At 40.3% G+C, this 12,620-nt stretch overlaps 1 protein-coding gene across 1 annotated transcript; it reads left to right on the top strand.

Annotated features, from left to right (window-relative positions):
* Positions 1-3,927: 3,927 nt before the first annotated feature.
* slc23a1 (solute carrier family 23 member 1) lies at positions 3,928-12,512 on the top strand. The gene is given in 14 exon segments (XM_087806912.1): positions 3,928-4,029; positions 5,808-5,972; positions 6,031-6,188; positions 6,297-6,385; positions 6,538-6,605; positions 6,821-7,002; positions 7,070-7,190; positions 7,511-7,714; positions 7,717-7,871; positions 9,004-9,109; positions 9,164-9,293; positions 9,382-9,525; positions 9,581-9,676; positions 11,976-12,512. Coding segments are annotated over 14 exon segments (1,935 nt in total). The 3' UTR covers positions 12,191-12,512.
* Positions 12,513-12,620: the final 108 nt, after the last annotated feature.

Raw genomic sequence — 12,620 nt, 5'->3', positions numbered from 1 at the left:
TGGTTTCCCTGGTGTTTATAGAGGAGAGGACGGTGTAAAGAGATCAGTTCTTTTGCTTTAGTGATGGAAAGACATTGAAATTGTGGTTTGCAGTGAAATAAGGAAATGATGTGAATGCAGAGGATGAGTGAAGAAAAGGAATTAGTATGTAAATCATCACTGATGGAGAAGGTAAAGAAGATTGCAGAGAGGCTTCACAGGGTGTAATTTACGAGACGAAGTGAGTGAGTTCTTATGTTTCAACAAAAAAAAGATAGTTGGACCAAGAAAGTTGGAGTATAAAAAGACAATGACAGTGAAAGACTTGCAGTGCAATTCAAAAAAACATTCAAGTGTTCATATTGTACACTCACTTGTCAACCAAGGTCATGTTACAGACCTGGTAATGACATCTCTAACTCCTTTCTCTCTCCTTTGTAGCACGACTTCCGTGAAGAGCTGCTGACAATGAGCTTCCTGCGCCACCTGTCAATCACATGGACTTAATCTAAGAGTTTTAATTATTTAAGAGTTTATAAAACATGTGTTTGTTATGTTGGTGCTTTACAATCAGAAGCCAGGAAGATATGCAATGAGCCCGACCCACTTTGACCTGAACTGAGTGCCCAGTTTCGACTTTGAATTAAGACAATCTCATGTTGTGTTTCATAATGTAGTTCTAGCGAGCTGCAGCAGGAAACACTCATCTCCTGTCATATTTTAAGTGGCCTGCTAAAGCTTTGACCAGTGTATTTATCTGAGTTGAATTTGACTTGCACCAGAAAGGAAGGCAGCATCAGTGCATGTGGACATTTTGGCAGACGATGTCGATGGTTAATAACAAGAATTTATCTATTTTGACACAATCTGGAGATTTCTGTGTATTGAGGAAAAAGGAGTGCCAAGAACTGTTACAACATTTATGATCATTAACACAATGGAAGAAATATTTAAAACATATATTAAAGTCTGTTTATATTTTCAACATAGTGATGACAAAACAATCATTATAATGATCAAATATGCCGGTACGTGTCAGTTCTTGTGGGAGGCTAAGCTAATAAGAAACTGCGATTTTGAATTGTGTTAGCATAGCACTGCTGGCTAAATATGAACCAGCTGAATGAATCAGCCTTTCTTAACACCGCTTTTCAGGCTCTTTACAAATAAAAATGACTTACTTAGTTACTTATATGTATTTTTTGCTGGAAAATTGACAGGGGATAAATCCACCTAAATAATAAAATTTAAGATTGACAAAACTTTTATATTTAGATATTAACTTCAATTACAGCTAAAATAAGGAACCCAACATGTCTGAGGAAGACATGAAGAAAATTTGAGAGCCTATTTGTTTTTGTTACTGGTGCAGACAGTGGGCAGTTCCAAGATGACCTATTCAGAGCAGTTTAGTCCGAAAAGACCGGTCCTTCCTTGCGGAGTTTAAGTCTGTATGAATTCATAAATTATATCAGAGTCTTTTATTATTATTAAAGTGTACACATAGATGCTTTATGCAATAAAAAGTTGCATGTGTAAATCTGTTTCTGAACATGGTTTGTTTTGTTTTGAAGTAGCGTCAACTCGGGTATGTTGGAAGGATTTGTGAGTGTTTTATCATTCAAGTCTAACTCATCCCAGAACCCCTGCTTTTTCATGATAGCAACACAATTCTGTGTAATACAACCCATCATTGTTTCACAATTTTTAGATAAAATGACTTAAAAGTATATTTCATTTTCACCTTCTTTGAGTTTAAACAGCATCTGTGTCCTTTACTTGGTTTACTCATTTGTTTCCAGCAAAGTAGATTTATGACCTTCTGTCATTCATTACTTCTCTTGTTAACGTTTCCTTCCTAGTATTTTGCACGAACTCCCACAGGATTCCACTCACATGCATCTCATCCTCTCCCTGCTTTAACCAGTGAGTTAATCTGTGCAGGAACAAGGTAAATTCAGGGAAATCGTAAATTGTGTCTCATCCCATCATCGTCTCTGCATGAGTCATACTCTCCACATGACTGTTTAAATAATAAAAGCATCCGTGTAAAAATGTTGCCAATCAATTAATATTTATAACCTAGGTAATTACCATTATTGAACATTTCTGCTGACACATCAGTGCAGGTGAAAGTCCAGAAAGATTAAAGACAGTTTATTAACACATGCACACATCCAGTCACCTCATGTTGTTACAGAGACCCAGATGGCGACAGTTGGAATGGAAGACAAGTATAAGGTAAAGTGATTATTGATTATCCATCAGAGAACATCATTTGTGAAGAACGTTTGTGTTGGTCAGTTGGTTGTTCAGTAGCTGTGGGATGTTTACACTTACCTTGACCAGTAACCTTGATGATCGACTTTACTGTAAAGCTGCTACAGCAGATCAGTACACATTGAACTTTGTAATCTCTTTGATGCAATCTGGAACTATAATCGCTCATAGTATACAGTCTCTGATTAGTATATTATATTATAGTATACTAGATTTGTATAGTACAAAAAAAATATTCTTCAGTGTTTGTTTGTTTTTCACGACGAGTATTAGGCCAACTCAAATATTATTTAATTAAGAGATTAAGTCATATAAAATACTTTTTTTTTTTACAAGATTATGGTTTCACAAAATATTTTTTACCAGATTTAAGTCATACCAAAATACATTTATTAATAGATTAAAGTGACAAAAATAGCATGTATCTGAGCCCAGCACTCAGGGAGTTAAACATTTGATACATTCCGTTCTGTTTGATGATCCAAGGTTTGATGTTTCAACAATGACTTGCTTCCTTTGTTTGGAGTTCCCAACACAATGCAGTTCAATGAATCAATATTTTACCTTGTCGTACATCAGAATAAAGCAGTTACACCACTGTGGTGACATCATGCACCGTCACATCTGATCGGAATTGCTGTACGACCTTAATTATCTATCTTTTTCCACTTTTATATCTTTAACAAAACTGTAGAATGTAATAACAACATGCCAACAACAAACGACTCGGAGTGGCTGATGGGTTGTAGGAGTGAGTGAATTCCAGACAGAGTGGGAGCCTTGGTCCCCCAGGGTTCAGTGCTTTGTCCTGAGGGGAGTAAGGAAAAAGGGTAGAGGCAGTGGATCTTAGGCGGTAGATGGGACAGTATCGATGGAGCAGTTCAGTGAGATATGAGGGGACCATTTTATGGAGGGACATGTGAGTGATGAGGAGAACCTTGTATTGTATGCAGTATTTAGATGGAAGCCAGTGGAGTTCTTTTTGTGGATGGGGGTGATGTGGTTTCTTGAGCGGGTGCAGGTGAGTAGACGGGCGGCAGAGTTCTATTGGAGTAGTTGAGTATTTTTATTTTTTTATTTTTTTTTAGAATCCCTTATTAGTCCCGCGAGGGGAAATTCAACCATTCACACATACTGATGTGAGTAGGCTGCACACTTGCGCCAAGTTCACCATCAGGAGCAGTCAGGGTGAAGTGTCTTGCTCAGGGACACAACGACACAAGCTTGTCTGGAGTTGGGATTGAACCTGCAACCTTTTGGACTGCAGGCAACCACTCTACCATCTGAGCTATGTCACCCCCAATGAAGGTGAGGATGAATATTTCTGCATTGGATTGTGAAAGGGAGGGACTCAGACACATGGTTTTATGTACGGTTTGAATAAGAGGGTTGGGTCGCGGATCACCAGAGATTTCATCAGGTGGGCTTTGTGACCGTCAATGGTGAGGGACATGTTCTGGGCCAATGGGAGGAGAGTTTTGGGTCCGATGAGGATGAGTTATTTTCTTCATTGCTGTTGAGTTTGAGGAGATTGTGCTCCATCTAGGTTTTAATGTTGGAAAGGCAGTGTGTGATGGTGGGAAGAATGCCTGGGGTGAAAGATTTGGTGTATACCTGGGTGTTGGGAGTGAGGGTATTTGATTTGAAGTTGTTTATGAAAACTTAGAGATGGTGGTGGGAGAAGTAGGGGGAGCCGAGGGTTTGGCGATGGAGGAGGATGCTGTGGTCGTTGGTGTCGATTGTGTCACTGAGGTGAAGGAGGATGAGGATGTAGAGTAAACCGGAGTGGGGTGAGGAGGAGGTCGTTGGTAAATTATAGGAGGTACGTTTCTGTACTGTGATGGGGCTGAAACCGGATTGGAGCTGTGAAATAATGGCACATGCCAGTATTTTTGACAGGAGTGGGAGGTTGGAGATGGGTCTGAAGTTGTTTTTTCAGAAGGGGTGTCAGAGGGACTAGGATTGAGAGTGGGAGGAACAATACCCAAAGAGTTTGTGATGGTAGTGTTTACAGGTTTATAGCTTCATGTCTGAAAGAAGTTTGGTAGTGCCTGTGGTAGATTAGGGAGCACACGAGGACAAACAGTGGTGGGTGGTCATGTTGAGGGGGTGAGCTGAGAAAGTTGATGAATTGTGATATGAATGCTTTGGACTGCTTAGCTATTGCATACCTCTGTAGTGGACGTGAAGGTGATATTGTCCTTGGGTTTGGTCAGCTGCAAGATGGTATGATACAGGGGATTGTATTGTTCGGAAGAAGTGGTTTAACCGGGTAATTCTGTGGTGTAGGCGGAGTTGAAGTGTTTGTATGCATCAGCCTGGACAGTAAGACCGGTCGAGCAATCTGTCGAGTGACTGATGACGAACTGACGCAACCTACATGTTTGGTGCTAAGACACATAGTTTCACAAGGATCCTGCACACAAGACGTGTTCCAATAAAAATATTCTTTATTTTCAGATATTTGTCAGGGGGCAGTATTTTAACAGTAAACACAGCATTATTTACATGATCCTCCTTTAGGCACCGCACTGTGCCCCTGTGAAACAACAGAAAATCAGTTTGTCACTGAGTGCAAACATTAAGTGGACAAAAGCGACTTGCCACAATGAAACACGCAATGGATCACCATGAAAACATCACATCCAGCTGCATGGTCAGAGCACAACAAGCCAGAGGTCAAGAATGAGGTATTAAAAAGTCTGCTAGTGTAGCCATTTGTTCACTTGCACACTTGGACTAATTTATGGTCTGGTGCTGGTAGTTGGTGATAAATCAGCAGACCTGAATCTTAAGGACTTTGGCAGAAAACATCAAAAAAACATCATACTTACCTCATATTCATTCCACCATCATTCAGCCATTTACAAAGTTGTTTAGTTTAGTTGTTTCCTTCAACTGGGAAAAATCTCTAAACTTGTTAAATTTTGTCAGAACATGATCTGGAGCTTGTAATCCATGCGTTTGTGTCTTTTCGCCTGGACTACTGCAACAGTTTATTTTCCTGTCTTAACAAGAAGGAGCTGTCTCGCCTGCAGAAAGAATTCTTACATGCTCTAGTAGAAGAACTCACATTTCTCCGATACTTAAAACTCTTCACTGGCTGTTCTTTCAGGATCAAATTTAAAATTCTGGTTCTTACTTTCAGAGTTATTCATGGTCAGGCTCCTCCTAACATCACTGAAATGATCCAGCCTTACGCCCCAACTCGGGCTCTGAGGTCTGTGGATCAGAATCTACTGATGGTTCCTCGCGCACGGTTCAGGACAAGAGGAGAGAAATCCTTCCAGTCTGTTGCTCCTAAGAACGATCTTCCTCTCTCTTTGCGCTTGATGGATCTACTGACTCCTTCAAGAAACAGCTTAAGAAACTTTTTTCGTGCAGGCTTTTCCTTGATCTTCTGAGAATCTTGTGTTTGTCTCTGTATTATATTGACCTTTTAAGTATTGTTTTTATTGGGTATTTTTTGATTGTTTAAGCGCTTTGTGACCCTGGTCTTGAAAAGTGCTCTATAAATGCTAATTACTTATTAACTTACTTACTTACAGAGTAAAAGTTACCAGGCTAAGGGGCAGAGCCACAAAAAGGATATTGAACCAATGGGAGAAGACTTGAAAACCAAACAGCCAGCCTGCACCCAGAATGAATATGATATGCTGTACACCATAGAGGACGTCCCACCATGGTACCTCTGCATCCTGCTAGGTCTCCAGGTGAGGCTAAAACTACAGACCACAAAGGCCGTGACACTAACATCTCCTTCTGTACCAGCACTACCTTACCTGCTTCAGCGGCACTGTGGCAGTTCCTTTTCTCCTGGCTGAGGCCATGTGTGTGGGCCAAGACCAGAACACCATCAGTCAGTTGATCGGAACAATTTTCACCACAGTCGGAATCACAACTCTTATCCAGACCACCTTCGGAGTCAGGTAATGGCCACAGAATGTACAGATGTTCTGCATTAGAACCATCAGACACAAGGGGCTGTGCAATTATTGTTCATCTATCTGTGAGTGAACTCTGCTGTTTTTTTGCAGGCTGCCTTTGTTTCAGGCCAGCGCGTTAGCTTTTCTCATTCCAGCTCAAGCTATTCTTGGTCTGGACCGCTGGAAATGTCCTAGTGAGGGTGAGGCACTACCTTCAAAGTAAAAGCTGATGATGATGATGATGATGATGATGATGATGATGATGATGATGATGATGATGATGATGATGATGATGATGATGATGATGATGATGATGATGATGATGATGATGAATAACTATTTTCTTTGGCAGAGGAGATTTATGGAAACTGGACTCTTCCACTCAATACAACACACATCTGGCAGCCAAGAATTCGAGAGGTAAGTCTAAAAAAAAGCTGTAAGAAAGTTAATAACATCATTTAACACTTGTAGAGGTCATATTTGGAGTTGGGTATGCAGAAATTCCATCAATGCTGTTTTTGTTTGACAATGTCAATGTTAACTCATGACTTCAAGTTAAAAAACATCTTACCCTTAAATATTTTTAAAGAAGGTACATTTTAACAACAAGTAACACAATCAATTCATCTCAGATTCAAGGTGCCATCATTATGTCCAGTGTGGTGGAGGTCTTCATTGGTCTGTTTGGGCTGCCAGGTCTGCTGCTCAAATTTGTTGGGCCGCTCACCATCACACCGACTGTTTCACTCATTGGCCTGTCTGTATTCCACACCGCCGGAGAGCGGGCCGGGTCGCACTGGGGTCTTTCTTCACTGTGAGTTCGCTTGTTCTCCCCAAACCTGCCACAAAAATGCAAGACGAAATTTTTGTTGTCTCATCAGGTGCATTTTCCTGATTGTGCTCTTTGCCCAGTACTTGAGGTCAACTTCAATTCCACTTCCAGTCTACAGGAAGAATAAGGGTCTTACTACCACACGGGTTCAAATCTTCAAACTCTTCCCTGTAAGAAATTAAACACAAACACAAGAAGATCCTCGACACATTTTAACTCGATCTACCTGTTAACCTGAGCTTTATGTGTGTCCAACCCTTATATGGTTAAATACGCCCAGTTCATCACCTCAATTTTGATTGTTGATGATGATGTGTAATTTTTTGTTGAAATGGGTTTTCATACAGTATATACTTGTGTTGTGCTGTCAAAAACGACAATAACGGAATTTATTGTAAACTTGACAAAACACTTAAAATCTTTATAGCGAAATGTTGACTGGCATGGCACATTCATTCAGCAGTTGTCTGGTGTTCCACTTGTTCCTCAGATAATTATGGCCATCATGCTAGTCTGGCTGGTTTGCTACATCATGACTCTCACCAACTTGCTGCCCACCGATCCAGGACGATACGGATACAAAGCACGGACTGATGCTCGAGGAGACATCATGTCAATGGCACCGTGGTTCAGGGTGCCATACCCATGTGAGTTGTCAGCTCCCGAGACTAGTTATTTTGATTTCTCTCCATTGCTCCAACAGGCCAGTGGGGTCTGCCGGTGGTGACGCTTCCCGGGATGCTGGGAATGCTGAGTGCCACACTGGCAGGTATTGTTGAGTCAATCGGCGATTACTACGCCTGTGCTCGTCTGGCTGGAGCGGATCCTCCCCCAGTTCATGCCATCAATAGGTGACTGAATAAATCAGTATATTAATATGTTGTCAGATTCAGCATGAGCAAGTTTTTACAGGAAAACCTGTGACATGTATATGTTAATGCATTATTTTGCTATAGCTTCTTCATATAATTATTATAAAGAATAATACAAATAGTTGTTATAGGGGGATCACGTAAACATTAGATGGGAGAGCAATGTGGTTTCATCCTGGTCATGGAACTGTTGATCGGCTACATGCCCATGGAAGGGTCATTGAGGGTGTATGGGGGTTTGCCCAACCAGTTTACATGCACTGCATATTGTGGATCTGGAGAAGGCATTCTGCCGTGTCCCTATGGGTTGTACTTCGGGTTAATGGGGTATCAGATAGCCTGATAGCCATCTGTTCCCTGTACAACGGGTGCCAGAGCTTGATCAGGGTTGGACTCTGCCAGTACTGGACTTTGTTGTTGATTCTAGTCATAACCTGCAGCAGTATCTCGCATGTATCTCGGGGTCTTGTTTACAAGTGAAGAATTAAGTGGGTGATTGATAGGCGGCATGGAGAGGTGTAAGTTAGCAGTTAGGCGAAATCTAAAAAGGAAGTTAAGCGAAAGGCAAAGCTCTTGATATACTTGATATACTTCCCCTGCCCTTACATACCAATCACCTGCATTAGAAAATGCACCCAAAATGAGTTTTCTTCACAGGTCTGTTCGGCTCTCACCTTAAAGTCGAGCTGCTTATCCTCTGCATCTAGTTGAGTCAGCTGAAGTGGCTTGGGCATCTGTTAAGGAAATGTCCAAGTCACAACTCTAGAGACCCAAGACATGTTGGAGAAACTATTTCAATCATCTAGCCTGGGAACAGCTCTGGTTCCCCGGAAAAAGATGGAAAATAAGCCAGGGGGAGGAAAAATAAAGAAGAAGTTACCACAACATGACCACACCTAACCCTGAATTTTGTTTTAAGATACATCATTAGTGTGTCATGTTGTCATGGTCATCTGCCCTTCATGTCCAACAAGGGTTTACCAATATTTAAAACATTTTCATTTGAAGTACAACAGTAAATAGGCAAAAGTACCTTAGATGCAGCATCAGTGACACATCCTAAACTATCCAGACGCTGTTCAGTTCTGATTGAAACATTCTTATGTTTTAGGGGAATCTTCACAGAGGGCATCTGCTGCATCCTGGCTGGACTACTAGGAACGGGGAATGGCTCCACATCCTCCAGTCCTAACATTGGAGTGCTCGGGATCACAAAGGTGTGTTTCCTATTCTGTTTGTTGACTCCATTCCATCTAGATCTCTTCTGACAGGTGGGCAGCAGGCGGGTGGTCCAGTATGGTGCCGTCATTATGTTGATTTTGGGCTCAGTCGGAAAGTTCACTGCCCTGTTCGCTTCAATACCGGATCCGATTCTAGGAGGAATGTTTTGCACACTGTTTGGTGAGAATATAGAAATGCACTGTCATCCGTTTGTCATCTGTCATGTTAACTCACTTTGTGTGTATGTGTGATGGTGTGTGTGTGTCAGGTATGATCACTGCTGTCGGTCTATCCAACCTGCAGCTGGTGGATCTCAACTCCTCCAGAAATCTTTTTGTTCTTGGGTTCTCCATGTTCTTTGGTTTGACGCTGCCTACGTATCTGGACAGAAACCCCAGATCCATTCAAACAGGTGTGTGTTCTTCTGTTGTTGTGTAGCTGTGTCAACATCTTCTATGTGTTTGCAGGTGTGGCTGAACTGGATCAAATCCTGACTGTTCTTCTCTCCACTGAGATGTTTGTTGGAGGTTTTCTAGCGTTTTGCCTAGATAACACAATTCCAGGTACAAACACAAGTGCATACTCAATGTATATCCCACACCTTGAGCTTATTTTTTACTTATTGTGACCACTTCTTCAATGATTCATGATACTTTTTATTCCTATTTCATTTTATTTGAATGAACATGATCAACATCATGGAGCTGAAGTCTTCCGTGTGGCATGTAATTGGTAAACCAAGTTTCAGTTAACTGCTCTGCTAGCATTTAGCTTTCCTAGCAATTTAGTCCTTTTAACTCTATGTGTGCAATGATTCATTGCTTCATAATTATTCCAAACATACGTCTTTTTTCCCTTTTTTAAAATCCCGACGGCAACTATTAAATATTCTTTGTACGTTTTAAATATCATCTTAAGTCTTTTTGTTTCATGTTTCTTAAAGGTTTGTTGACTCTATATTGGAACTATAAACTTTTTATTTATTTATTGTTGACGGTTTTAATAGGGATTATACAATGGTTACTTTCATGAGTTTATTAAAACAATCTCATTGTAAATGGTCTCTGAGTGATGGATTTAGTCTGATATCCATAATTATTTCATGTATTTCTTTATCAAAGAGCTTTAAGTGCTAGAGGCGTAACATTATACTACGTAGGCATATTTCTAATACGTAATGTTCTGCCCCCACCAAAAACCAAACACGAACAAAAGCAAAGAATTTGTTTTTCTCAATTATGGCCATTTCAGTTCCTATTCTTTTAAACCGATCTTTTATTTGAAGGTATCTGAAAGAGCCTTGTTTTTCTGACTGATATTTAACTAAGAAAACTTTGGAGCTCAAAGGTAGATTCAATTGTGCAGTTCATTTCATTCACTTCTTAATAAATTGTTTGAATGTGTTTTGAAGTTCTGCCAGTGTAAAATCCCTGTCATATGTTATCCACCTCAGTAACGTTTTACTTTTCTACATTTTAAGCCTTTTGAATAGTTTATAAAATGAATGATGAAGTAGTGGAAGTATTTAACACAAGATTTTGAAGATTCCCTGGATTTCTACCTCCTTATAAGGATTGTATTGTCTACTCCAATTATATTGCTTACTCTGAAGAATACTCCTCATTGCACCAGTAAATAAAATGTTTAATGGTCCTTTATAATTTGTAGGGTTGGGCGCCCAAGTCTTGCACAGTATCTCAAAATAATCTCCAGTCTCTGGACTTTTTTTCTTCAGTTGATCTGGACTCCTCAGGGAATTTGCATTTTGGAATATAGAAGATAAATAAAATTAAAAATAGAGTTTCAATCTAATAAAATACAATTGTGTACAAAGATTATACAAACATGGTGCTAAAAAAACAGATGAAAGCAGAGATACTAGCAGGTGACGCAGGTTTTATCTGTTTATAATAGAAATGGCAGTTGAAGGTAAATAAGGTGCATTCGGTTCTTGTTTCCTGTGGTGTTCTTTAGCGCCTGCCTCAGTAGAGTAGTGGAAGAGGGTAGATTCAGTCTGAGTGGGGTCTCTGATGATAGATGGATACACTCTATGCTCTCTTCCTGGTCCTGGACTTGTACAGTTTCAGAATAGAGTAAGTAAAAAACTACCTTAATAACTGCTGAGTAGAAATGAAGCAGCAGCTGTTTCGACAGGCTGTGCCTCTTCAACTGAAGCAGAAAGTTCTAAAAATTCCCCTTGTGGGACTAATAAAGGAAAAATCTATCCATCCAATACCATCCTCTGCTGGGCCTCCTTCTAATGATTGAAAGTTAAATGTCAACATAAGCTAAATAAAGACAAATATTTGTTATGTTAAAAGAGTAACAAATCATGTCTGGTTGTTTTGGGGTTTAGGAGAGAATCAGGAAGATGGAGACATATCTTGTGTTCTGTTACTTTAATTAACATTCTACTTGTTTTAATCTTTCTCTTACTGAACGTAAGGTTTTTTTTGCTTTCTTTTGCGGAATCTGGTGTATACCAGAAAAGTAGAGATGAAATCCTCCTTCATCGCTGACATCACTCAAGATTTTCTGATTGATTTCTGTAGCAACTTAACAACCTGAACACAGTGAACCTTGTGAGTCACGAAATCCTTGTGTGTGAGCTGACCAGTTGCTTAGCTTCTTTAGAAACAACTAAGGGGAAAAGAACTCAGAGACTACACAAGCACACACACAATCACACACCTCCAGCTGTCAACTGCAGGGAAGTGTTGAGTGAGAGAAACTGTAACTTGGTAACTATCAACAAACACGTGTGTGTTTATCTTACTGTGTGTATGTGTTCCTGTGTGTGTGTGATTTGTGACAAATCAGATTTAGAGTTTGTAGTTTCAGGATTTCATTGTTTATTTCCAGGTACCCTGCAGGAGCGTGGGCTGGTGGACTGGGGCTCCTTGTCCTACTGCTCACCCTCCTACGACTTCCCGGCGGGGATGGGCGCAGTGAGGAGAGTTGGCTGGCTCAAGAAGTTTCCCATCAGCCCCACCTTCAGAGGCTGGAGGTCAGACGCTGACCAGCAGCCACTGGAGGAGGTCGGTGAGCAGGCGGGAGACTCTGCCACAAAGTTGTGACATTCCTAATGTCACGCCGACCGGTTATCACGCGTGTGAGTTCACAGCTTTATCAGTGTTACCGTGGAAACAATTAGATAATTAGACCATAAAACGTGACTTTTATCAGGAGTTTTTTTTGTATTAACTTTATTTGTTGCATAACACACATAATGAAATATGCAATTCCATGAATATTTTATACTTTTTATCAGTTTACATCAGTTTTATCACCTGGGTTATGTATGTACAAACAAGCAAGTGCACTTTTCAAATATGTAAAAATATAAAATGAGTACTTTATAACCTGGAGGAAACCTGTGGCAACAACATGGCACACACAAGTATAAAAATCATATAAATACTGTGATCGTGGGGATTCACAAGTCTTTCATTTTGTTTACAAAATGTGCTTATTCAATAAAACATTTTTTCGTAAACTTTCAAATGG

The sequence above is a fragment of the Callionymus lyra genome, chromosome 14, assembly GCF_982586985.1.
Source record: "Callionymus lyra chromosome 14, fCalLyr1.hap1.1, whole genome shotgun sequence".
Classification (NCBI taxonomy): domain Eukaryota; kingdom Metazoa; phylum Chordata; class Actinopteri; order Syngnathiformes; family Callionymidae; genus Callionymus; species Callionymus lyra.
This window is presented reverse-complemented; position numbering and strand designations above follow the sequence as displayed.